This window comes from Lissotriton helveticus, chromosome 11, assembly GCF_964261635.1.
Source record: "Lissotriton helveticus chromosome 11, aLisHel1.1, whole genome shotgun sequence".
NCBI lineage: Eukaryota > Metazoa > Chordata > Amphibia > Caudata > Salamandridae > Lissotriton > Lissotriton helveticus.
This window is the reverse complement of record NC_136072.1, coordinates 328,577,404-328,604,586: the sequence shown is the minus strand read 5'-3', so window position 1 is coordinate 328,604,586 and position 27,183 is coordinate 328,577,404. Positions and strand designations below refer to the sequence as shown.

The 27,183-nt window shown below is 41.5% G+C and overlaps 1 protein-coding gene across 1 annotated transcript in view; it reads left to right on the top strand.

The window, feature by feature from the left end:
* The window catches only part of BOK (BCL2 family apoptosis regulator BOK), a 332,157-nt gene extending 305,446 nt beyond the window's left edge, over positions 1 to 26,711 (top strand). Inside the window, exon 4 of the mRNA XM_078665683.1 lies at positions 25,614 to 26,711. Within this exon, the coding sequence (XP_078521809.1) occupies positions 25,614 to 25,739 (126 nt within the window). The 3' untranslated portion in view covers positions 25,740 to 26,711. The remainder of the gene's footprint in view (positions 1 to 25,613) is intronic.
* The last annotated feature ends 472 nt before the right edge of the window (positions 26,712 to 27,183 follow it).

The window sequence follows — 27,183 nt, the reverse complement described above, 5'->3', positions numbered from 1 at the left end:
CGAGGGCAGACTGTTTGAAACCACAAATAAAAGAAAAAGAAATGGAAGAACCTATAAGACTAATACTGGATTATAGCAAAGAAGCAAAAGAAGTTGTCCAGATTCTCAGAAAAAACTGGAAATTGTTGAAACTGGATCCAACAATTGGTCAGAAAATGGGGGATCACCCAGTGGTCACATACCGCAGAACAAAAAATCTGAAGGACCAATTGATCCATAGTCATTTCATGAACCGTAAAAAAACATTTTGGCTCAAAACAGTTGGATTCAACAAATGCTACAATTGCAAAGTTTGCGAGATAGCCAAACCAACGAAACAAATCGAAATGACGAATGGAAAAACTTGGAAGATTAAAGAATTAATCACTTGCAAAACCCAGTATACAGTGTACCTAATTGAATGTCCGTGCAAGCTGCGCTATATAGGAAGCACAATTTGTGAGCTTAAGAAGCGCATCTTGGAACATACCAGGGCCACAACCAATAAAGATAGAGGTAATGCAGTGGCCAGACACATGGAGACAAATCATGATGGCAATTGGCGACTTTTGAAATTTCTGGGATTGGAAACATTGGCCCCAACGGAAAGGGGGGGACACCGAGAAAAATTGCTGCGCCAAAAGGAATCACGCCACATCTTGAACTTTCGAACAATGACCCCTTATGGTCTGAACCAGTCCGAAGAACTTTATGTACACATTTGATAACAATGAAAGCCTCCATTGATGTACTCCATAACTAACTTTTCCCTCCACAAAACCACGGCACAGTATACATGAAAGCCAAAATCTGGGCGAAATTTCAAATGTATTAAATTTTGAGTTAGTATTTAACACCCTGGTAAATGTCAGCCCACTAGAGGGCTCTAAGTAGGTCTAATGGAAAAAGACCGGTATAAAAATACCCTATTGTTTGTTTATTATTGAAAAATTATATGTTGAAAATTATTGAATTTAAAGTGCTGGAAACACTAACCATCCTTCCTTATGTAAGGTACAATGAACCTTAATCAAATTATAGGGAACCCCCCTTTTTTTTAAGGTACCACATGACTGAGTCAGCCCACTGGAGGGCTTTTATTTTACTGAAAAGTTGATTCTAATCTTAATTGCCTAGAATAATGACTGTGGTTTTCCGGCACACAAGAAATCCTTAATGAAAATATCACGAAAGGAATATATGATTCAAAAACTGTCAATCAGCAGGGAAGGGGTGCACAACTTGTTTTTCTGTGAGAATAACATGAAATAACATTTTGTAATATAAGAACTACGAGTCCCAGAAGGCCATAGTGTCAAAAAACATATGGTTGGAATCATGTGACCGATGGGGGGAGGGACTCCCGTTTTAAATTATTCTCAGCAAACAGTGTTTGTAACAACCGTGATCAAGTGAGTAGGGAGCTCACGAAACGCATTGGTTTGTCGCTGTGAAACATGCTGTAGAGATTTGAACAATAAATCTACCAGTTTCTGATAAAACGTATTGACTGGAGTGGCGGCTTCTTTTGGTTTGGACCCGGGAGGCCCTGGGGGCAAACACAGTTTGAATACATTGCGGTTTGGTTCTACCGCGTGAAGCGACGCACTTGCCAGCAGCGCCACAGGCAAGAGGAGAGCGGAACCATCCTGGGATTATTTTGAATTCCTCTTGGGGTGCTCATCGCATTGAAATCCTGAGCCAAAAGGAAGCAGACTCGAGAGGCGTTTGTGGAGGACGGGAACCCACGCTGCCCGGAGAATACATCCGAGGTAAGAAGGGATCCCCCTCTCTCCTTCTCAATATAAACGGAAAAATAAACGTGCAGTCTGAACATTTCCTAACGGCAGACAAAACTTTAAAGTAAAGGGATATCCTGGCGATTACGCAACGGCAAATTAAAACAAAGGGCATATGTTTCTGATGTGCTAAAACTTTTGGAAAGAGCGCTTGACACACAGTGGAACACGCGCATTCATCCAATAATATTTGTATCCATCATGGAACCAGAATCAGCCTAGTCAGTTTTAAATAGCCGGCAGTCATTCAAAGAAACAGAACGAAAATAATAAATATAGCAATTGAACGAAAACAGCAATTCACAGCATTGAAGAAATGGAGAAAAGAGAGGCTAAAAGAAAGGAACTTGTCACCAATATGTTCGACAAGGGGAACATGGAGAAGGCTCAAGCCAAACAGAGTGATACACCGAAGGATGACACAAAAGGGAAAATCAGAGCCTGGGAAAAATTAACCAGAAAAGAAATCAACAAATCTTGGGAAGTCATTGCATTACGTAAATATCTGGAAGCAGAAAGGGTCCCAAGAGGCCTAAGAATAATGTTGATGCCTAGCCAACAGGATGTAACCAACGAGCTGCTACAGGAATGGGGGGCTTACATCCTGAATTCATCATTGGGCCTAATAAAGATACTGGTTAGGCACATTGAAATTGCCCTGGAGAAAATAAAGGAACAACTGAAGGAAGTGGAAAAAGAATTGGAAGCATTAAAATTAAATCAAGAAATGACCAAATTCAAAGAAGATTTGGAACAACAAATAGAGAAACATGAGGAAACTGTAAGATTGAGAAAACATAATAAATTTGAACGAGACGCAAATGACTACGCGGAAGGCAGAATCTTTACGTTTGCCCGAAAATATGATCTTTACAAGAAACCATTACAAACTAAAACGATTTCATCCTCCAGCCTATCCTCAATCACATCGAATGAATTGATAGATGAAGACCTAAATTTGGATGAAGAACAGAAGCGTTTTTTAGGGGACATGCGCCTCGTGCTCCAGCAGCGGCAATGGGAACAGGAGCAAGGGGCGCCCAGACAAATACGAGGAAGAGGAAGAGGCCGCGGAAGATCTTGGCAACCCAGACAAAGAAGCCAACAACAACAACAATATCAAAAAAAAACAGAAGAGGCAGGAGGAGAAAATGTACAAAATCCACAAAGTGGCCCGGAAACAAGGGGCATGAAACAGAAGAGGGGCAAATGATGGAAGAACTACAAGTGGTCAACTTATCCAAAAGGATAATGACACCGGCGGAAACGACTTTACTTAAAAGAGGCATCAACTTCTGTCCCACAAGAAAAATGGATTTAGCCCAAACAAGGATAGATTTATATCTATATATTCGAAAAATCAAACTGGCTAAACATTTTCTAGAGAGACAAAACAAACCTCAAATCAACAGAATTCCCATGAAACCATTCTCAGACCTAACTGTGAAAGATGTAGATGGGTACCTAACCCTTCTTAACCTGAATGCAGAGGAGGAAAATGAAATAACTCTGACTACAGCGATACCACAATTAGGAGCTGGGATAAGTAAAATGAAGGCCAAGTCCAAATTCTATCCACAACTCACTCCGGGCAATAAAATTGATATCTTCCAGGAGGCGGTCATACAGGAATTATATAACATTCCTAAAATGAAATTTAAAGACAACCTAACCCCACAAGAACGAGTAGCACTGACAACCCTCATCAATGACAAACATGTGGAAATAAAAATGGCAGACAAGGGGGGGAACGTGGTGATTTGGGATAAGGACTTATACACGGAGGAAGCGATGAATCAACTATCGAACCCGGAGTATTATGAACAACTAATGAAGAACCCAACAGATCAATTAAAGAGAGAGTTAGATCAAAAACTCTTAACATGGGAAAACAGTAATCTAATCGACTATGAGGAAAAGAAATACCTAACAGTCGATTTTCCACGGATGGCAACCATGTACTTTCTGCCTAAAATCCACAAAAACCCCACGAAACCACCAGGAACACCGATAGTGTCAGCAAACGGTTCATTGATGGAACCAATGGGGAATTTCATTGATTTCTTTCTAAGACCTTATGTGGAGAATTTAAAATCATATTTGAAAGACACTACAGACTTTTTGTGTACAATATCTGAGTTGGATTGGCAGGATAACTATTTGCTAATATCCATGGATGTTATCGGACTATACACAAATATTGACAATGATTTGGGATTGATGGCTTGCAAATACTTCCTGGAAAAACGAAACATACATTATAAGGAACATAATGACATGTTGTATGAAATGATCAGATTATTACTCTCAAACAACATCTTCTTCTTTGGAGAACAACTCTATCGTCAGCGCAATGGCGCGGCAATGGGATTCTCATTCAGCCCAAGCTATGCCTGCATAGCAATGGGTTGGTGGGAGGAAGAGATAGCCTGGAACCAACGAAATGTCAAACACACCCAACACATCGTACAATGGAAGAGATTTATTGACGATTTATTTATAGTGTGGGGGGGAAGTGAGAGTGAATTCGAAGAATACTTTGAACTTTTGAACAATAGTACAAGAGGTCTGAAATTCACCTACACAAAAAGCAGGCAATCGATATCCTTTTTGGATACAGAAGTATATATCCAAAACAACAAAGTGGAGACTACCTTACACAGGAAGAAAACGGCCACAAATTCGACATTGGAAGCCACAAGCTTTCATCAATCTGCCCTAATATCAAGTATACCATACGGTGAATTCCTCCGTGTTAAACGAATTTGTAGCGAAAAAACAGAATGGGAGAAGCACAGTGCAACAACAATGGAGAGATTCCGTAAGAGAAAATATGGAAAAAACCTGACGAAAAAATGTTGGGAAAGAGCCAATGAGAAATCGAGGGCAGACTGTTTGAAACCACAAATAAAAGAAAAAGAAATGGAAGAACCTATAAGACTAATACTGGATTATAGCAAAGAAGCAAAAGAAGTTGTCCAGATTCTCAGAAAAAACTGGAAATTGTTGAAACTGGATCCAACAATTGGTCAGAAAATGGGGGATCACCCAGTGGTCACATACCGCAGAACAAAAAATCTGAAGGACCAATTGATCCATAGTCATTTCATGAACCGTAAAAAAACATTTTGGCTCAAAACAGTTGGATTCAACAAATGCTACAATTGCAAAGTTTGCGAGATAGCCAAACCAACGAAACAAATCGAAATGACGAATGGAAAAACTTGGAAGATTAAAGAATTAATCACTTGCAAAACCCAGTATACAGTGTACCTAATTGAATGTCCGTGCAAGCTGCGCTATATAGGAAGCTAAATTTGTGAGCTTAAGAAGCGCATCTTGGAACATACCAGGGCCACAACCAATAAAGATAGAGGTAATGCAGTGGCCAGACACATGGAGACAAATCATGATGGCAATTGGCGACTTTTGAAATTTCTGGGATTGGAAACATTGGCCCCAACGGAAAGGGGGGGACACCGAGAAAAATTGCTGCGCCAAAAGGAATCACGCCACATCTTGAACTTTCGAACAATGACCCCTTATGGTCTGAACCAGTCCGAAGAACTTTATGTACACATTTGATAACAATGAAAGCCTCCATTGATGTACTCCATAACTAACTTTTCCCTCCACAAAACCACGGCACAGTATACATGAAAGCCAAAATCTGGGCGAAATTTCAAATGTATTAAATTTTGAGTTAGTATTTAACACCCTGGTAAATGTCAGCCCACTAGAGGGCTCTAAGTAGGTCTAATGGAAAAAGACCGGTATAAAAATACCCTATTGTTTGTTTATTATTGAAAAATTATATGTTGAAAATTATTGAATTTAAAGTGCTGGAAACACTAACCATCCTTCCTTATGTAAGGTACAATGAACCTTAATCAAATTATAGGGAACCCCCCTTTTTTTTAAGGTACCACATGACTGAGTCAGCCCACTGGAGGGCTTTTATTTTACTGAAAAGTTGATTCTAATCTTAATTGCCTAGAATAATGACTGTGGTTTTCCGGCACACAAGAAATCCTTAATGAAAATATCACGAAAGGAATATATGATTCAAAAACTGTCAATCAGCAGGGAAGGGGTGCACAACTTGTTTTTCTGTGAGAATAACATGAAATAACATTTTGTAATATAAGAACTACGAGTCCCAGAAGGCCATAGTGTCAAAAAACATATGGTTGGAATCATGTGACCGATGGGGGGAGGGACTCCCGTTTTAAATTATTCTCAGCAAACAGTGTTTGTAACAACCGTGATCAAGTGAGTAGGGAGCTCACGAAACGCGTTGGTTTGTCGCTGTGAAACATGCTGTAGAGATTTGAACAATAAATCTACCAGTTTCTGATAAAACGTATTGACTGGAGTGGCGGCTTCTTTTGGTTTGGACCCGGGAGGCCCTGGGGGCAAACACAGTTTGAATACATTGCGGTTTGGTTCTACCGCGTGAAGCGACGCACTTGCCAGCAGCGCCACAGGCAAGAGGAGAGCGGAACCATCCTGGGATTATTTTGAATTCCTCTTGGGGTGCTCATCGCATTGAAATCCTGAGCCAAAAGGAAGCAGACTCGAGAGGCGTTTGTGGAGGACGGGAACCCACGCTGCCCGGAGAATACATCCGAGGTAAGAAGGGATCCCCCTCTCTCCTTCTCAATATAAACGGAAAAATAAACGTGCAGTCTGAACATTTCCTAACGGCAGACAAAACTTTAAAGTAAAGGGATATCCTGGCGATTACGCAACGGCAAATTAAAACAAAGGGCATATGTTTCTGATGTGCTAAAACTTTTGGAAAGAGCGCTTGACACACAGTGGAACACGCGCATTCATCCAATAATATTTGTATCCATCATGGAACCAGAATCAGCCTAGTCAGTTTTAAATAGCCGGCAGTCATTCAAAGAAACAGAACGAAAATAATAAATATAGCAATTGAACGAAAACAGCAATTCACAGCATTGAAGAAATGGAGAAAAGAGAGGCTAAAAGAAAGGAACTTGTCACCAATATGTTCGACAAGGGGAACATGGAGAAGGCTCAAGCCAAACAGAGTGATACACCGAAGGATGACACAAAAGGGAAAATCAGAGCCTGGGAAAAATTAACCAGAAAAGAAATCAACAAATCTTGGGAAGTCATTGCATTACGTAAATATCTGGAAGCAGAAAGGGTCCCAAGAGGCCTAAGAATAATGTTGATGCCTAGCCAACAGGATGTAACCAACGAGCTGCTACAGGAATGGGGGGCTTACATCCTGAATTCATCATTGGGCCTAATAAAGATACTGGTTAGGCACATTGAAATTGCCCTGGAGAAAATAAAGGAACAACTGAAGGAAGTGGAAAAAGAATTGGAAGCATTAAAATTAAATCAAGAAATGACCAAATTCAAAGAAGATTTGGAACAACAAATAGAGAAACATGAGGAAACTGTAAGATTGAGAAAACATAATAAATTTGTACGAGACGCAAATGACTACGCGGAAGGCAGAATCTTTACGTTTGCCCGAAAATATGATCTTTACAAGAAACCATTACAAACTAAAACGATTTCATCCTCCAGCCTATCCTCAATCACATCGAATGAATTGATAGATGAAGACCTAAATTTGGATGAAGAACAGAAGCGTTTTTTAGGGGACATGCGCCTCGTGCTCCAGCAGCGGCAATGGGAACAGGAGCAAGGGGCGCCCAGACAAATACGAGGAAGAGGAAGAGGCCGCGGAAGATCTTGGCAACCCAGACAAAGAAGCCAACAACAACAACAATATCAAAAAAAACCAGAAGAGGCAGGAGGAGAAAATGTACAAAATCCACAAAGTGGCCCGGAAACAAGGGGCATGAAACAGAAGAGGGGCAAATGATGGAAGAACTACAAGTGGTCAACTTATCCAAAAGGATAATGACACCGGCGGAAACGACTTTACTTAAAAGAGGCATCAACTTCTGTCCCACAAGAAAAATGGATTTAGCCCAAACAAGGATAGATTTATATCTATATATTCGAAAAATCAAACTGGCTAAACATTTTCTAGAGAGACAAAACAAACCTCAAATCAACAGAATTCCCATGAAACCATTCTCAGACCTAACTGTGAAAGATGTAGATGGGTACCTAACCCTTCTTAACCTGAATGCAGAGGAGGAAAATGAAATAACTCTGACTACAGCGATACCACAATTAGGAGCTGGGATAAGTAAAATGAAGGCCAAGTCCAAATTCTATCCACAACTCACTCCGGGCAATAAAATTGATATCTTCCAGGAGGCGGTCATACAGGAATTATATAACATTCCTAAAATGAAATTTAAAGACAACCTAACCCCACAAGAACGAGTAGCACTGACAACCCTCATCAATGACAAACATGTGGAAATAAAAATGGCAGACAAGGGGGGGAACGTGGTGATTTGGGATAAGGACTTATACACGGAGGAAGCGATGAATCAACTATCGAACCCGGAGTATTATGAACAACTAATGAAGAACCCAACAGATCAATTAAAGAGAGAGTTAGATCAAAAACTCTTAACATGGGAAAACAGTAATCTAATCGACTATGAGGAAAGGAAATACCTAACAGTCGATTTTCCACGGATGGCAACCATGTACTTTCTGCCTAAAATCCACAAAAACCCCACGAAACCACCAGGAAGACCGATAGTGTCAGCAAACGGTTCATTGATGGAACCAATGGGGAATTTCATTGATTTCTTTCTAAGACCTTATGTGGAGAATTTAAAATCATATTTGAAAGACACTACAGACTTTTTGTGTACAATATCTGAGTTGGATTGGCAGGATAACTATTTGCTAATATCCATGGATGTTATCGGACTATACACAAATATTGACAATGATTTGGGATTGATGGCTTGCAAATACTTCCTGGAAAAACGAAACATACATTATAAGGAACATAATGACATGTTGTATGAAATGATCAGATTATTACTCTCAAACAACATCTTCTTCTTTGGAGAACAACTCTATCGTCAGCGCAATGGCGCGGCAATGGGATTCTCATTCAGCCCAAGCTATGCCTGCATAGCAATGGGTTGGTGGGAGGAAGAGATAGCCTGGAACCAACGAAATGTCAAACACACCCAACACATCGTACAATGGAAGAGATTTATTGACGATTTATTTATAGTGTGGGGGGGAAGTGAGAGTGAATTCGAAGAATACTTTGAACTTTTGAACAATAGTACAAGAGGTCTGAAATTCACCTACACAAAAAGCAGGCAATCGATATCCTTTTTGGATACAGAAGTATATATCCAAAACAACAAAGTGGAGACTACCTTACACAGGAAGAAAACGGCCACAAATTCGACATTGGAAGCCACAAGCTTTCATCAATCTGCCCTAATATCAAGTATACCATACGGTGAATTCCTCCGTGTTAAACGAATTTGTAGCGAAAAAACAGAATGGGAGAAGCACAGTGCAACAACAATGGAGAGATTCCGTAAGAGAAAATATGGAAAAAACCTGACGAAAAAATGTTGGGAAAGAGCCAATGAGAAATCGAGGGCAGACTGTTTGAAACCACAAATAAAAGAAAAAGAAATGGAAGAACCTATAAGACTAATACTGGATTATAGCAAAGAAGCAAAAGAAGTTGTCCAGATTCTCAGAAAAAACTGGAAATTGTTGAAACTGGATCCAACAATTGGTCAGAAAATGGGGGATCACCCAGTGGTCACATACCGCAGAACAAAAAATCTGAAGGACCAATTGATCCATAGTCATTTCATGAACCGTAAAAAAACATTTTGGCTCAAAACAGTTGGATTCAACAAATGCTACAATTGCAAAGTTTGCGAGATAGCCAAACCAACGAAACAAATCGAAATGACGAATGGAAAAACTTGGAAGATTAAAGAATTAATCACTTGCAAAACCCAGTATACAGTGTACCTAATTGAATGTCCGTGCAAGCTGCGCTATATAGGAAGCACAATTTGTGAGCTTAAGAAGCGCATCTTGGAACATACCAGGGCCACAACCAATAAAGATAGAGGTAATGCAGTGGCCAGACACATGGAGACAAATCATGATGGCAATTGGCGACTTTTGAAATTTCTGGGATTGGAAACATTGGCCCCAACGGAAAGGGGGGGACACCGAGAAAAATTGCTGCGCCAAAAGGAATCACGCCACATCTTGAACTTTCGAACAATGACCCCTTATGGTCTGAACCAGTCCGAAGAACTTTATGTACACATTTGATAACAATGAAAGCCTCCATTGATGTACTCCATAACTAACTTTTCCCTCCACAAAACCACGGCACAGTATACATGAAAGCCAAAATCTGGGCGAAATTTCAAATGTATTAAATTTTGAGTTAGTATTTAACACCCTGGTAAATGTCAGCCCACTAGAGGGCTCTAAGTAGGTCTAATGGAAAAAGACCGGTATAAAAATACCCTATTGTTTGTTTATTATTGAAAAATTATATGTTGAAAATTATTGAATTTAAAGTGCTGGAAACACTAACCATCCTTCCTTATGTAAGGTACAATGAACCTTAATCAAATTATAGGGAACCCCCCTTTTTTTTAAGGTACCACATGACTGAGTCAGCCCACTGGAGGGCTTTTATTTTACTGAAAAGTTGATTCTAATCTTAATTGCCTAGAATAATGACTGTGGTTTTCCGGCACACAAGAAATCCTTAATGAAAATATCACGAAAGGAATATATGATTCAAAAACTGTCAATCAGCAGGGAAGGGGTGCACAACTTGTTTTTCTGTGAGAATAACATGAAATAACATTTTGTAATATAAGAACTACGAGTCCCAGAAGGCCATAGTGTCAAAAAACATATGGTTGGAATCATGTGACCGATGGGGGGAGGGACTCCCGTTTTAAATTATTCTCAGCAAACAGTGTTTGTAACAACCGTGATCAAGTGAGTAGGGAGCTCACGAAACGCGTTGGTTTGTCGCTGTGAAACATGCTGTAGAGATTTGAACAATAAATCTACCAGTTTCTGATAAAACGTATTGACTGGAGTGGTGGCTTCTTTTGGTTTGGACCCGGGAGGCCCTGGGGGCAAACACAGTTTGAATACATTGCGGTTTGGTTCTACCGCGTGAAGCGACGCACTTGCCAGCAGCGCCACAGGCAAGAGGAGAGCGGAACCATCCTGGGATTATATATATATATATATATACTACTGTTAAGAATTCCACAGCTACGTATTATCATCTAATTTTTCATACTATAATGCGTCCAAGTGTGCATGAGCCTTTCTTCTCTTTATAGCTAGTTGTATATACAACATAACTGCATCAGTAATTTTCTGGTTTTCCAAGCTACATATAAAATTAAAAGCATATTTATAATGATAAAGCCTTTTAGATAAAAACAAAGGTTTTAAAATGGATTTCCGAATATCAATATAAAAACCACAAAAAAGTAAAAAGTGCAACATAGATTGGGGGGGGGAATTTCCATCGCACGGACAATTCGGGAGTTTATGGCACCACTTATCCTGTTTCGGAAATGCTATTAAATAATGAAGGGTGCCAAGCCTGAGTCTTGTCAGATAAAATCTGTGCTGTATTTTCGCACCTGTGTTAGATAAATTTGTGTACCCCTTACTGTTGGAATTTCATAGTAGAAATTAGCACTATGTTTTTGGCTTGCTTCGGCCACTCTAACTCCTTCCATGGCATCCAGATACCTTGTCTTGAGATCTTTCTTACTAAAATCGAGTATGGCTGCCGGGTTCTGTTTATCAATATACACCTTACAGCGTGCCAGGAGGGTATGTATGTGCCCAAGCCAGGGAATTTTACTACTGTAGTCAAGGGATAAACAATCTAAAATTAGATGCTTTAAACGTTTAGTCTCATCTTTGGCCCATAATCCTTGCCAGTGGATAAGGCCAGCCATCTCAATTGAGTCAGTTATGAATGGTACAGAGAGTTATTTGTGTGTTATATAATTTGCCGTGGAACAAGGGACTGCCAACAGTCTTTTTAGGAATTTGTTTCAAGGGTCTGTAACGGGGCGGCATTCACTCTCCCCCATAATGCAGCCCCGTAACAAACACCTGTTACACGTTTACTACGGTACAAGGTGAGAATTTCCCTTATTAGTTTATTTCCTATTTTGGCAGAGAATCTTAATATACCCTCAGTAGTTCTTAAAAAATTGTATTTACACATTTCCATATGTGTGTTCCATGTGCCATTCATGTTAAAGGTCAAACCCAAATATGAGAAAGTTGAGACTCTATTAATGGCAATCCCTCCCACATGATGTTGTCTGTTCTTCAATTTTGAACTCCCACAGGTCATGACATAAGTCTTTTTTAAGTTGATCTTGAGATCTTTACCAGACATAAAGGAGTTACGTTTATCTATTAAACATTGCAGAGCGTTAGCTGTTCTTGATAACAGAACAGCGTCGTCTGTATAGAGAAGAGCAGGAGTTGGGCGTGCCCTAACTTTTGGTGCGTCTGCAACCTTATTTTGTAAAAAGGAATCTACACTATTAATATATAAAGAAAATAAAAAAGGAGTTAAAACACTACCGTGCTGTACTCCACAAGTTACTCTAAAATCTGGAGTGCATTCCCCTTTTTTCCAAACTGCACTCTAGAAGTTAAAAGAGAGTAAATCTGGGCCAGATGTGTGATTATATCGTTTGGGGCACCTAGCACCTTCAATGTCTGCCATAATTTAGCATGATTTACAAGATTGAAGGCGCTAGTAAGGTCGACAAAACAGATATGAATAACCCCATCCTTAGCTAAGGTGTACTTCCCAATCAATAGTTCCAAGTTGATGCATTGTTCCACCGTCCCTATACCCCTTCTGAATCCATACTGGGCCTGAGTCAAGATGTTATTTTTCTCAGCTCAGTTTTCTAACCCTTCCAACATTATTCTCCCCATTAATTTAGAGGTGGAGTCAAGAAGGGATATGGGACGGTAGCAATTAGCCTTTCCTCTGTTATGTGGGAATCTAGGACCCTAGTGTAATTTTTCCCGATTCTTGCCCCTATATAGGTATAAATCACCCAGTCCTTAGATAGGTATAAAGAATCATTGCCTTATTTAGTTATAGCCTGTACAGCCCTAATACGGCATGGCTACTTCCACTAAACTCCGAGAATCCAAATTGATTTTGTGGTAAAACCAGCCTTCATCAGTCAGGATCCTCCCCCTGCTTGAATACTAATTTATCCAAGAAATCCGGGAGTTTTCAAGGAATTGAGGCACTAGTGACGATATTATGTCCAATCTTACGTCAGACTCTGCACCTTCAGGGGTATAAATATGCCTACATTTGCCCAGTCAAACACACGGTGGTTCAGGAGCAGATCGACTAACTACTTGCCCGACGCCCTGCTGCTGCAAGTGCCGAAGGAAGCCGACCCTCCAACTGACGCACTGAAAAGACGCTGTCTTTTCTCTTGCCGAGAAATCCAGCTCCGGTGTTTCCAGGCTACCCTTGCGGGTTGCTGGGAGATCGAGTCCCGAGAGAGAGATAGAAGACCTCTATCATTCTAAAACCAAGGTACGGAGCTGATTAGATCCGTAGAGAATTCTTGAACAGATTCTTGGCAGAGAAATACTAAAACTTAAACTACTCCTCACTTACTTCTTCCCTCGTACTAGGCTTAGGTTAGGTACACCAGGGTAGGCATATGTTAGAAGCACCAGTTGAGTACTTTTAGCCACTATTTTATCATTGTATGTATTTTATGCATTCTATGTATTTTATGAATATGGCTCAGAAACCATATAATGCTTTTACAGTACTATTTTATAATACTATTCTTATTATATACAGTGTACTTCTTAACTAGCATTTCAATTGTAGCAGTGCATTTCTTATGCTTAAGAAATAAGACTGTTCAATAAATACTTTTATTGAAAATGCCCGTCTCTCTATTTCTAAGCAGCTCTGGTGAAACGAAGCATGCACCTCTGACTGAGTGAAATAGCCGTCTATTGTTTCCGCGACTCTAGAGATACGTTTCATTCTGGGGAAACAAAGTTGTCATGTTATATGGTTGTCAGAGACTAATCCCTTCTTGTTTATTCGAGAAAGTTTCTAGTGACCTCTGAGCTAGCTGGCACTCACAATTAAGTCTAGTATATTCGGCAGAGACCCAGTAGACCTCAGTCCTACGTCTAAGCTGCAGGGTATATTATTCCAATGCGCAGAGCCTATTGGGAATATAGGAACTACACTACACCTCTGTCCCCTTTTTAAAATATTGGTACAATTACTCTTTCCACCCAGGATAAGGGCAACACTCCACAAAAGGTGGCATTAAAAACATTTCATAAAATTGGAGTCCAGAAATCCATATTGTGTTTAAAAATATCAATAGGGACCCCATCTGGTCCGCCGGCTTTACTATTTGCATTTTTTTGTAGAGCAGACATTATTTCATCAGGCATAATAGGGGAGTGTGTTACTGGCTCCACTGTGATATAATTATCACTATTACTCTTGATATATTTGACAGCGTCGGGATTAAAAATGCTCTTAAAATTTAATATCCAATCACCTGGGGGGGACAACAGTATCTATTTTTACTGCAGAGTTTTCTCTAAAGAAGCTATGGTCAATTGTTTTCCAAAACAAAGCAGCGTTTCGTGTCTCAGCAGCTTGTATTAATGATTTCCAGGCCTCCTCATGGATCTCTTGTTTCCTATCTTTCAAGGCATTTTTATAACTTTTTCTTAAAGATATGCTCCTTGCGTTGTCTCTTGGCCTAAATTTCAGACCCTTTTTTAATCTCCATTTAGCTTTGAACATGCCTGATTAAACCATCTAGGGTTAAAGTCACTTCCATTCTTTCTCCTTTTAGTAGTTAATTTGCTAGCTATTTCAATTGTAATATTACTAGATGCATTTATTACAGACAGGCTTTTTGAGGTACTATCGGAGCATATGTCTATATCTCTCTGTTTTTGCCCTTTTACATTTTCCATAAAGAAAATATGAATAAACAAATGCGCATTGTATAGTAGTCCCATTATTACCCTGGGACCGAATATTCAAATCCATAGTCTTACCCCTTTTTTGGCGTGTAAGGGTAAGTTCTACAGTCAATATTAGCGGGTGGCGATCGTTTAATAAACTCTCATTAATAAAAAGTGTTTCCAACTAATCCCTGCAATTTGCAGAAACAACAAAATGATCAATATTCGACGATGATCTAGCCCCCACAAAAGTTTGTAGATTTGTTACTCCAACAGTAATAGTAGGGTCCAGGGCAATTAGATTATATTTATAAACTACCTTATTAATTGTCTCCCCATAAGGCTCGTGTGGAAAATGGAAGAGTCGGTCACCAAAACGATCACAATATCCACCGTGTTTACCCACTTCAATGTTGCATTTTTCACATTTGAAATCGCCCGGCCAAACTAATACATAATCCCCTTTTATTTCCTCTAAAAAATGATCAAGATCTTCTTCCATTGACTTAACAACCCTATCTCTTGTTTTGTCGAAGATAATATTATAAAAAATTAATTAAAATAATAGACAATTTCCCCTCCGAAACAAAATAAAGGAATTGATAAAACTCTGATGAGGTTTTGGCCTTCTTTAAAGTTAAAGGAGATTTTTTTTTTTTTTTTAAAGTATATTTTTATTGCAGAAATACAGACAAAACATCGGGAGAATCGACCATCAGTCCATCCCCATACAAGGTACCACATGCTTTTTGGGTTTTACACAGCCCATCAGCCCACATCCCGGAGGCTGGGCGGCGCAAATGCAATGTGCAGCAAGGTCTCCTAGTGTATTACATAAGGACGCCTGGTCAACAATACAATCCTGTTTCCGCATTTTATGTCCCCTCAACAACAACTTCCCCCCCCCCCCCCCCCTAGATGCCCTCTAGAGGGCTCGTGCCTACCTTACGAACCACATTCGAGCTCAGCGGGTCTACAGATCATGATCTCGCCTGTACATCATCACGACGACCCACCCGGTGCTTAATCTGCGCCACCTGCAGTCCAACTCTAACAGGGCAGTTTACTAGCTCCTCAACCCCCCCCCCCCTCCCCCTAACTGCTGCTGATGTGGGTGGTGAGGATGTGTGTTGGACAGAGTGGTAGGTCATCATTAATAAGTAAACGTTCGTGCTTCAAGTCTCCTGGAACTCAGTCTCCGAAAGTCTCTCCTCCATGCCATCTGTCAGATGATCACATAAGGCTTGAACAATTGTCTCCCAGGCCCTAGCTGCCTCCATGCCCTTCTCATTCCCCAATTTGGTGGCCTGCCGCATCCTCAGCACACTCTCGCATTTTGACCACTTCAGCAACTCATTCGTCCATCTCCCCACCCCCGGGCCTTCCTTGGATTTCCAGCGCCACGTGATCTCCCTCTGTGCCAACATAAGCCCCAAATCAATGAACTTGCTCGAGACTTTCGTCTTCGCTGTGTGGGGAAACCATAGTAACAGGCACGCCGCCATGTCAAAGTCCACTTCCCTATCCGTTACCGCGTTCAGAAGGGCGCCCACCTCAGACCAATACGTACCCAGCTTCGGGCAGCCCCACATCATGTGGTCCAGTTCAACCTCCAATGTTAAGCACCTCGGGCATGCCGCGTCTTGCACTTGAAAGTGCCGACGGAGCTTCCCCGGGGTCAGATATGCTCTGTGCAAAAGGAAGAAGTGGATTTGTTGGAACCTAGCATTCCTGCTACCCTTCCATGTCCGAGTCAGAATGTGGCCCCAATCTGCATCCGGGATAGACTTGCCGATACTGTCCTCCCATTTGGTTTTCAGCACCGTGAGCGGTTCCAGCCCATCGGTCAGCATCCGCGATTGGAGACAAGTCACCGCCTTGACCGTACCCGCGGCCATCATCACGTACTGACAGGCCTTTGTCGTAACCGGTTCCAGCAGTCCCACCCTCCAGTATTTCTGCATTGCGGCAGATATCGCCGCATGCAGGAGGTAGTCCCCGTCCGGGAGGCCAAATTGCTCTTGAAGCACCGCAAACGGGGCCAACACTCCCTCCACAAACAGATCACCCACAACATGTAGTCCCAACTCTTCCCAGTCCGCCAGCGGAGACCAATCTCCCCCATGCGGCAGCGCCGTCAGCATCCCTAGAGGGATCTCCGGGGCATACGGTCGCACCGCTCGTGCTCGCTTCAGGCTCCTATTCCAGCAGAGCCGGAGGGTTTTTTCCTCTAAGGTGAGCTCCCCCAGTGCTAATCTCTGTTGCAGAACAATATAGGAGAGGACGTGTCTCTGGATACCCATCCCTCGGAACCGATCCGGACCTCTAAACTCTCTAGCCACATTCTGTGTCAGAATCTGGAGCTGGGCTGCCAGGTAATATAGTTCAAAATCCGGCACTGCCATCCCCCCCTCCAGCTTGGGTCTAGTCATGGTATGCAACGCCACCCTGCGCCTGCCATGCCCCCAGAGGAACCCAATAATCATTGACCGCAGGTCCCGAAAGATCCGCTGCGGAATCCAAATAGGCAGGGTTCTGAAATAATACAGCAATCGGGGGAGCGCCACCATTTTTAACAGTGCCACTCGTCCCTGCACAGACAAAGGGAGAGATGACCAGAAGGACATGCAGCCGCGTAATCCCCTGATACACCGCCCTATATTACCCTCTAGTAAGCTCGCCGCATCATGATAGATCCGTACCCCCAGGTACGTAAAGCACCTGTCCGCCCATAGCACGTTCACTGCGAGAGGGGGGCGCTGAACACCCGCTTGCAGCGGGAAAACGCAGGTTTTATCCCAGTTCACTTTAAGTCCCGACAATTTGCCGAAGGAGGAGAGCAATCCCACGGCTCCACTCAAAGCCATCTCCGTGTCCTCCAAATACAGCAACAGGTCGTCAGCATACAACGAGATGTGATGAATACTTACGCCGCAGCGGACTCCCCTAAAGGCGTCCCCCGCCCTGGCCCGCGCCGCCAGCGGTTCCATCGCGAGAGCAAACAGAAGGGGAGAGAGCGAGCAGCCCTGCCTGGTCCCTCTGCGTACCGGATAAGCGGGCGATACGAGCGACCCCACTCTCACCCTAGCTGTGGCCAATGAATAGAGAACTTTCGTCCAGCGCGCGAACCCCTCACCGAGTCCGAACCTCTCTAGCACACTATCTAGGTAACACCACTCAAGGCTGTCAAAAGCCTTCTCAATATCCACCGACAAAACAGCCGACGTGCCGTCCGAGCCTAGGGCACCCTGCAGTATACGGATCAATCGACGTGTGTTAATGGCCGTGTTCCTAGTAGGAATGAACCCCGCTTGATCATCGTGCACTAACGCAGTCATGTGAGGGAAAGTTAAAGGAGATGTTATCGAAACTAGCACTGCTAAGCCACCTTTGGCTCTCCCCATTCTTGATGGAGTGGCATTTGTGCACACAGTTTGAAAACCATCAATAAAAAATAGCTCTGTCTGCCAGGTTTCCTGTATTAGGATTAAGGAACATCCCTCTAGAGTTTTTAGCCATATTTCATTGTTAATTTTGTTTTTTATCCCTGCAATATTCCAGGTCCTAATACAAAAAGACTCCTCAGATCGTTTTATAAAGGAATCAATGTCTGACAGTGTACAGGAACCACTATCCAACTGATTGCAAGTTAGGAGGGGTTCATTGTTGTGTGGTGTAATGGTTCGGTCCCACAGTCTCTCACTTCAGGTAATGGGGTTGGCTTCAGCTTAGGGGAATTCTTGGCTCTACTCCTCCAAACATGCTAGATACACTTAGGTACATCTAGTGAGGGTTGCATCGTAGGAGTACGCATTATTATTGTCATGTATGTATATGCTTGCATATATCTATTATTTTAGCACTATGGTAGAAATCTACCATCTAATTACTCTGTTGGTGCTTAATATCGTTCATATCTGTTACAGTCCTATGGTAGTTTCAGCACACCTATTTTACACAAGAATAACGCTGGTTCAATAAATGGTTTTGGAAAACGTCCCAACCATGTATTCTGTGTATCTCTCTGAGACTAAGGTAGCACGAGTGACTGAGCGAAAAATACAGTACTGTCTCCATGATCCCTGAAGGGACATAGTTGTCATGTTCGATAGTTGCCAAGAACTATTCTCTCCTTGCTAAGAGGAGTTAACAGTGGCACTGTGAGCTAGCTAGGTATACAGGTGAACATACCCAGTGGGGGTGCCTGGAATCAGTCTGGACACCAATCCCACAGTCTATGTTGTCTAAACGTGCAGATCCTATAGAGGTTTATAGGAACTACACGACAGGACCAACTCCCCTCTCCACACCTGGACTCTCTTCAAGACATCTTAGCACTAGGTAGGCTTGAGAGAGATTGACTGGGTTGAAGAAATGCTTCAGAGACAGTTCAGAAGAGGTTCAAGACACTGTGTGACTCCTTTGTGTTTTGAGACCTGTGGGTGAACCTCAAGAGTGGCTGCTAACCTCTCCCTTGTTTATGTCTAACTCCTAATTAAGACTGATACATATTCCCACCTGCTTTCTGAGGACCCAGACTAAGTTTGACTTCGGCCATGTGTGGCCCAGTGTCCAGGAGGCAGGGTTGGTTATCTTCCATCTGGAGTCATAGGCGATCGAGGTGAACTAGAGAGTGGGGAAGCTTAGGCCATGGAGTCTGCAGAGGGCGAACCATTGATCTGCTGGGTACCAGTGGCACCTCATTAGGGTGCAGAGTACATATGTGTGAGTGTGTAAGAGTGTGCCGTACAGACTTACTGATACCTGTTGCACCACGGAGTGGTGCGGAATGAGTGTGTGTGTGGGCCGCCTGTGATTCACGGCACTGGCTGGCAGTGCCGCATTATACGATGATTGTTGTCAAAAGCACAATACCTTTTGAATTTGGAGTTTTCTCTGTGACTCCGGCCGGTGGTGCTGCTAAAAAGTGTTCTATTTTCGTATATGTGAATAATTTTGATATTGCACACCTCATAAGGGTGCGCTCTCTCAATTGGGGGTGGGGGTGGGGGTTAGATTAGGAATTGTCCACCCCTGCTGTGTGCATGCTGCTGCTTTCCAACATTGTTGCTACCAAGCAAGAGAAGCCCAGTCTAATGCTGATGCGGAAGCCCTCCCGCCTCAAGGCGTCAACGTTGAAGATGAACAGCTGCTTTAAATCAGACCAGGAGGTTGCAACTGCCAGAGCCAAGCACCTGACTGGTGTAGGAGGCCACAAATGCTTGCTGTGTAGGCCTTCCAGACAGTGGTCTGTATATCGAGTATAGCTGCTGCAGCAGTCCCACCGTATTGAAGCTGCAGCTGCTGAGTAAGTTCAAAGAAAACTCCCACTAATGCCGTAAGCATTGCACCTTCACTGAGCAGGTAAAGACGAACTTAGTCGGGACAAGGCTAAAACACTGAAGGCCCTGCGGTAACCCTGCCATAACAACACTAGACATTTGCCCCTGTGATTTTTGTGGCATGAACTGTTGAACTGATTCACACATTAGCAAGAGGAGAAGAGTGTTCCAGAGTGAACTGCATCTGTGCCTAAGCAGTGCGTATTGGAGAACTTCATTCAAGTCACCATAAACATTAAACAAATTCCTAGTACTAGGGGAGGCCACTGTAGAATCACAGAGGGGTTTCCTGTGCCTATATCCCAATAGAACTATGTAATATTTTGTTTTGCTGTGAAATTAACATACTTTCTTTTAATTTGGATAATCAACGGGCTAGACAATATGTCATCGTGTCTGTTGGTTGACAGTTGAATTCTGAGCTCATGTCTCACACATTACACCTCTTGGAAGCCTTTTACTTCTCGTCTTTAACACCCTGAGAGTCAAGTGTGGAAAGGATGTAATGGGCTAGTTTGCAGAGCCATAGTAGGACAGGCCCACAGGACACCAGTAGCATATTCCCTCACCACCACCGTTGTCACCCAGTAGCGCCACTCAGCCATGCCTCCCGGACAGGGTCTGACAATAAACGCTTGGATATAGGGCTGATAATGCTCCGATAGCTGTGACATTGGAAAGAGTAAACAGTCTGTAATGTATCCTAATCATTGCTGGAGCCAGTGCATGACTGACTGCTGGATTTTCAGGGTGGGATGCAAGCAACCTGGTTTGCTCATATATTCCAGTGGCTGGTTTCACTGCAAAGACATCCCACTCAAGATATGGATCCTCAGTGGAAAGCCTCGTTTGAGGTCCTGGTGACAAGGAATTGTCTCTCGTTATTCATAGTGGAACACTAACAAGAGCCATAGAACTTTCTCAGCTTCCAATAGGAATACTGCTTACACACTGTCGCCCCCACCCACCTGCCACATGCATATTTGGGATGTATGACGTTACAACGCATACTTTTACAACGCCTACCTTTACATCGCAAGTTTTACAACGCATACCATTACAACGCATAATGCTTTTAGGCGCTGGATAGTGAATAGTTTAATTTACTATTCCAACTCCAGTCCCCGTGGATAGTAGGGAAGGTGTTGGATAGTACATTAAACCTATTCCCTATCCTAGAGCGCCCCCCAGCGCTATGCGTTGTAATGGTTTGCGTTGTAAAAGTTGCCGTGTAATGGTAGTTCGTTGTAAAAGTTTCGTTGTAAAGGGTGTATACCGCATATTTGTAAACTTCATATGCTGCAGATGAAAGCCACTAGATGCAGTAGACAGCCTTCAGGGTATATTACACCAGTCTAAAAGATCTGCACTAACTCCCGATGGGTTACCAAAGGAACTTGGGACATCGGTGATTCAAATACAGAGCTCTGTGCATGAGCTGACACCCATACCTCACAGGAGGCAACAGTCCTGGAGTCTCTTTTTCAATCAGATGTAGATCAGCAATCAGCCTATCAATAGATAACAGAGATTTGCACACACGAGGGTTGAACCTATGAAAAAAAGTTCTCCCTCAAAAGGAAATGATCCAGTACCTCATTGCTTTCCAAAAAGATCCTTAAAGGATCCCATTTAAAAGCGCTGTTCAGGAATAATAACCCCTCCGAAGGCTGCTGGAGGGTTAACACAACATGGTGCTAGAAGAGGTAATCGCCATCATAAGAGAGTATGTAGGGCCTAGATGTATCAAGCCTTTTGCGATTCGTTATGGCCGAAATTCACAGAATTTCGGCCTTAACGAATCGCAAACGGACATTTTGCATCTTTTGGGATGTATGAGAAATTAGCAAAATAAGGAATCGCAATTTTGCGATTCCTTAAATGCCATGTATGAAGCTTTTTCAAATTGCGAATTCTGGTTGAGAAATCGCAAATTAACACCAATTTGAGGTTGGTGTTAATTTGCGAATTCCTTTCAAAAGTCACAGTTGAGCAATTTTGAAGGTGGCATGTGACACACATACATGCCCATAGGGGTAGGCTGACAAAATATCGAAAATAAAATATCGATATGCAATAATATCGATGTTTTAATATCGATGGTATAGTATATCGATGTGCCATAATATCGACAGACAGAATATCGAGATTAAGGTATGTATGTTAGTAATATCGAAATTTTGTTGTTTAGTGTTATGTATTTTATTTTGTTGTTTATATGTTTGCTAAATATGTTTAGAAATGTATGTTTGAAAATTAGTAATTTTGTTAACATTTTGCGTTTTAGTATTACAGCGGGTTGTGGGTTTATAGGGGAATAGGGTGGGAAGTAATTTAATAATAATTAATTAATTAATATATGTTTGTAAATATTTTTTATTATTAATTAATTGGTAATTAATTAATATTAATTAGTTAATTAATTAATATAATTTTGTACATATTTTTTATTAATAATTAATTGGTAATTAATTAATATTAATTAGTTAATTAATTAATATAATTTTGGACATATTTTTAATTAATAATTAATTGGTAATTAATTAATATTAATTAGTAAATTAAATTAATTATAGCTAATGTGCTAATATATTTACTTTAGTGTTATTGTTAATTAATAATTAATTGGTAATTAAATAATGTTAATTAATTTTGGGTAAAGGAGTATTTTTAGGGTTCAGGGTCAGTTTTCAGTTTTTGGGTAAAGGGGTATTTTTAGGGTTCAGGGTCAGTTTTCAGTTCTTGGGTAAAGGGGTATTTTTTGGGTTCAGGGTCAGTTTTCAGTTCTTGGGTAAAGGGGTATTTTTAGGGTTCAGGGTCAGTTTTCAGTTCTTGGGTAAAAGGGTATTTTTAGGGTTCAGGGTCAGTTTTCAGTTCTTGGGTAAAGGGGTATTTTTAGGGTTCAGGGTCAGTTTTCAGTTCTTGGGTAAAAGGGTATTTTTAGGGTTCAGGGTCAGTTTTCAGTTCTTGGGTAAAGGGGTATTTTTAGGGTTCAGGGTCAGTTTTCAGTTCTTGGGTAAAGGGGTATTTTTAGGGTTCAGGGTCAGTTTTCAGTTTTTGGGTAAAGGGGTATTTTTAGGGTTCAGGGTCAGTTTTCAGTTTTTGGGTAAAGGGGTATTTTTAGTGTTCAGGGTCAGTTTTGGGTTTTTGGGGTACAGGGGTATTTTTAGGGTTCAGGGTCAGTTTTCAGTTCTTCGGTAAAAGGGTATTTTTAGGGTTCAGGGTCAGTTTTCAGTTTTTGGGTAAAGGGGTATTTTTAGGGTTCAGGGTCAGTTTTGGGGTACAGGGGTATTTTTAGGGTTCAGGGTCAGTTTTGGGTTTTTGGGGTACAGGCGTACAGGGTAAAAATAAAATAATTTTAAATTTATTTTAAATCAATTAAATGAAATAAAAAAAAAATTACATTAAATTATTACGTTTTTAATTTATTTTAAATGTATATGTATTACTTTTAATTTTTTAATTATGTTATAATGTTTTTATTTAATATTTGTTAAATGATGTTTTTTTAAATTATTTTTACATTATTATTAATACATTTAAAAAAACGATATTTTTAAATTTTCGATATTTTTGTACTACGATATTTTTTTTCTCGATATTTTCGTACTTACCATTATGTAGATATAATGTCGATATTTTTGACTTCGATATTTTTGTCTCGATATTTTTGTAGGTCGATTTTCTGTCTCTCGATATTTTGTCAGACATTCGCCCATAGGGCATGTATGTGCGCCATATGCACACACATGTAAGTTTCAGGGGTGCAGCAGTGTGTCCATGAGACACCCCTGCACCCTTGAAATAATTCTCAAATTGCGATTAGCAAATTGCGAATTCGCAATTTGAGAATTATTTCGCAATCATTCCTATGGGCCTCCTGGCCCATAGGAATGAATGGGAAATTATTCCTTATTTGCGAATTCGCAACTTGCGAATTCGCAAATAAAGAATAATAAGGAATCGCAAAGAAATAGCGATTTTAAACATACATCCCATTTTGCGATTTCTAAATAGCGATTCGGTAAAAATCGCTATTGAGAAATCGCAAATAGGAACGATGATACATCTAGGCCTAGATGGTTGAATATTCTACGGAAAACATTTATTCTCAAGCATAATGAGTGGTTATTGGGCCATTTGCAATAACAGAAGGCAAGAACGGAATGCCAACTCTAGCAGCTCTGGGTAGAAAGCTGGAAATAATGTATTTTGGCAGCTCAATGTCCCTTGAACTGATCTGGAAAGGTTTCAGCACGCCCACAATTGAGAAGCTCCCCACATATGTACCAGAAGCACGACAAATTAAGCAGATGCTGAGCTCAGTTGGCCATCATACAAATATATTTAGTCAGCAACAGCATGGAATGGCTGAGAGCAGCGTACAAGAGGATGGAAAATATAAAAACAGTCTCGATACTTTGAAGTAGTATTTTCTGTATTGCATGTTTATGCTCTGATTAGTTGATTCCTCAGTCGATTTGCTCAAAGTTGACTAAAGCAGTAGTGGCCCTCATAAACAGCAGTTTCCTGGCCTCTATTGCCTGCCTCCATGAACACTTGTTGTCTATTAAAATTCCAAGATAGGGATACGTGTTAGTGGTCTCCAACTTGGTTTTTTCAATAAAAATGTCCCTCATTTTCTTGCAACTTGGGCCAGATGACATGACAAAGGTTTTTTAATATTTATCCTTAAATCTAAATTAGCCATGTAGCCATGATACCTATTAAGAGCACGTTGGAGCTCCAGGGGGATTTGTGCTAAAATCACGGCATCGTCCGCATTGAGTAGGGCAGGTATTGGGCGTTTTTTTAAACATGGTAAGTCCTGGCACCCCTCCAACAAGACCTGTTCAAGTCCATTTGTGTAGAATTTAAAAAGGAAGGGTGCCGGGATGCAGCCCTGCCTTACCCCTCTCTCCACTCTAAGGGAGGCCGTGAGTTTCCCTCCTGGACCAAACCTAACCCTTGCCGTAGCATTTGAGTACAGTTCTCGCAGAAAATTTATCAAGGGGGTTTCTATTCCCATCTTAGTTAAAATAATCCATACTTTTGCTCTATAGTCATCATTGGCAGGCTGTAGCTGTTTTGCCTGATTCCCCGTTATTGATTATGCAGCAGGAGGTTAAGCAAACGCTGCTATTTTGCTTATTTCTCGTTGTGAAATCAGACACTACCTACTTCTGAATAAAGAACCTGATCTAGAGTTGGGCTGCAATAGAAGTCTTTCCAATTTGTAAATGTGCCAAATCTGGCGGAAAATCCCCATAAGGATTTCTTTTTTGGAGAACAAGGATAAGCTGATGGGGGACTGTCCTTCAGTGGATTCTCCTTGGGCTTCAACCAGATTTTGTGTTTCCATTACCACTGAAATGTAGATCAGGTCAGTGGTCCTAAACAACCCTGGGGTTTACCTAATAAATGTTTTCTTGACGACAGAACTGTGCGTGTTTTAGGATGAGAGTGTAAGATTCAAATCACCTAAGGTTTCTTCTAACATCTCTTTTGCTTTCCTTCTTAGACGGATATCACCAAGTGTGTTGTGAACACAGACCCGAGCCTGCACTCCCACTGGCTGATCTCCGCGGTGTGCAGCTTCGGACGCATCCTCAAGACCATGTTCTTTTTCGTGCTGCGTGAGAGGTGAGCTGGAACCCCCGTTCCTCTGGAGCTGGTCAGCTATGATCTGCACAGGAGCCTACTGTGCATTTAAAGACATTACCTTCCTTCACCTGTAAGAGAGTCTCTGATGGGGTTTCCGACTTGCTACTGTCCGTCTAGATGAGGCCCAAGACCTCTCCTCTCCGAACAATGCTGGGAAACATCAGAAACAATGTAATAATTAAGTGATCCCACAGCAGTAGGGATGACCAGATCTGCTTCAATCTTGGACATGATCCTCAATGTGTTATGACCCCAGGATATCGACTAGCAAAACATTGGATTGGTGAATAACTTTGGGCCACAGGTCATAAGTGGAGTTTACAAACTGACTAGGAAACGTGATTTTGCTTCAAAGACAACGATATATGAAAAAGATTCAACATTCCCATATTCTCTTGAGTGATCAATTAAGCCTTTGGACTGTGAATGAGATCACTGGTGGGACGGGCTACTTCATTGGGAATATTGATCGCTTCATTGCTGATTGAGGCCTGGGAGGAGGTTATTAGACTGGTCCCTGGTTTGGGATTGGCTACTAGTTTTGGATGCTCCCAACATAAAAACAGATGATTGGTTCAGAGGCAGGAAGTTCTTGATCGAGTCATCTTCTGCATTGCCTAGTAACTATGATGGTGACGTCATCAGAAAGCATTGGCACAATTGTAAACTCACTGCTGATCGTTTAACTAGGTGGTGATTGACCTATGGATGCGCGCTCTAAAGAGTGACAATCATTCAACATTGTTAAGACACAGTTTCACCAGGTCATGGAAAGAGAAAGCTGTGAAAGGATAGGGGCTGAATGGCACAGCCACACTGCAGCAGCTAGTGTATCCAGCTCTACCAACGTACTGGCTCCAGCAACATTCGAAGCCTAGATTATTGTTTGAAAGAGCACTACCATCTGTCTGTTTTCTAAATTCATTTTCTTGTAATAAAAAAAATTGTAAAAACACGGCTCAACTATTTATCTTAAATTTTTTACCCATTTATGACAGAAAAGAAACAGGATTTGTCAGCAGAAATAAACACCAAGCTCATCTAGTCTCCGTTTCCAGATGGCTTTTGACACACAGACCATAACTAGTCTCAGGCATTACCTTTGTTTACCCAGTCTCTGATAGTATTAGGAGAGGTGAGAAACCCTAAAGATATGATTCAGATAACATTGTGCTAAAATCCATACACCATGGAATATGTAAGGTTAGTGGCTTTTGCACTGTATACGATGAGCCTTTACTATTTATTTATTTAACTATTTTATGCGGCGCACCTGCCACACAAACAGCATTAGGGCGCATTGACCATGCAGCCGCTTTTTGAAGTCTTGTGAGTTTCTGCACGTTTCTGTGTGTTGCATCGCAGACTAGAGTCTGATACAACTGGTGATGTGTAGGGTCTTGTGTTCTGATAGGTCGCAGACAACA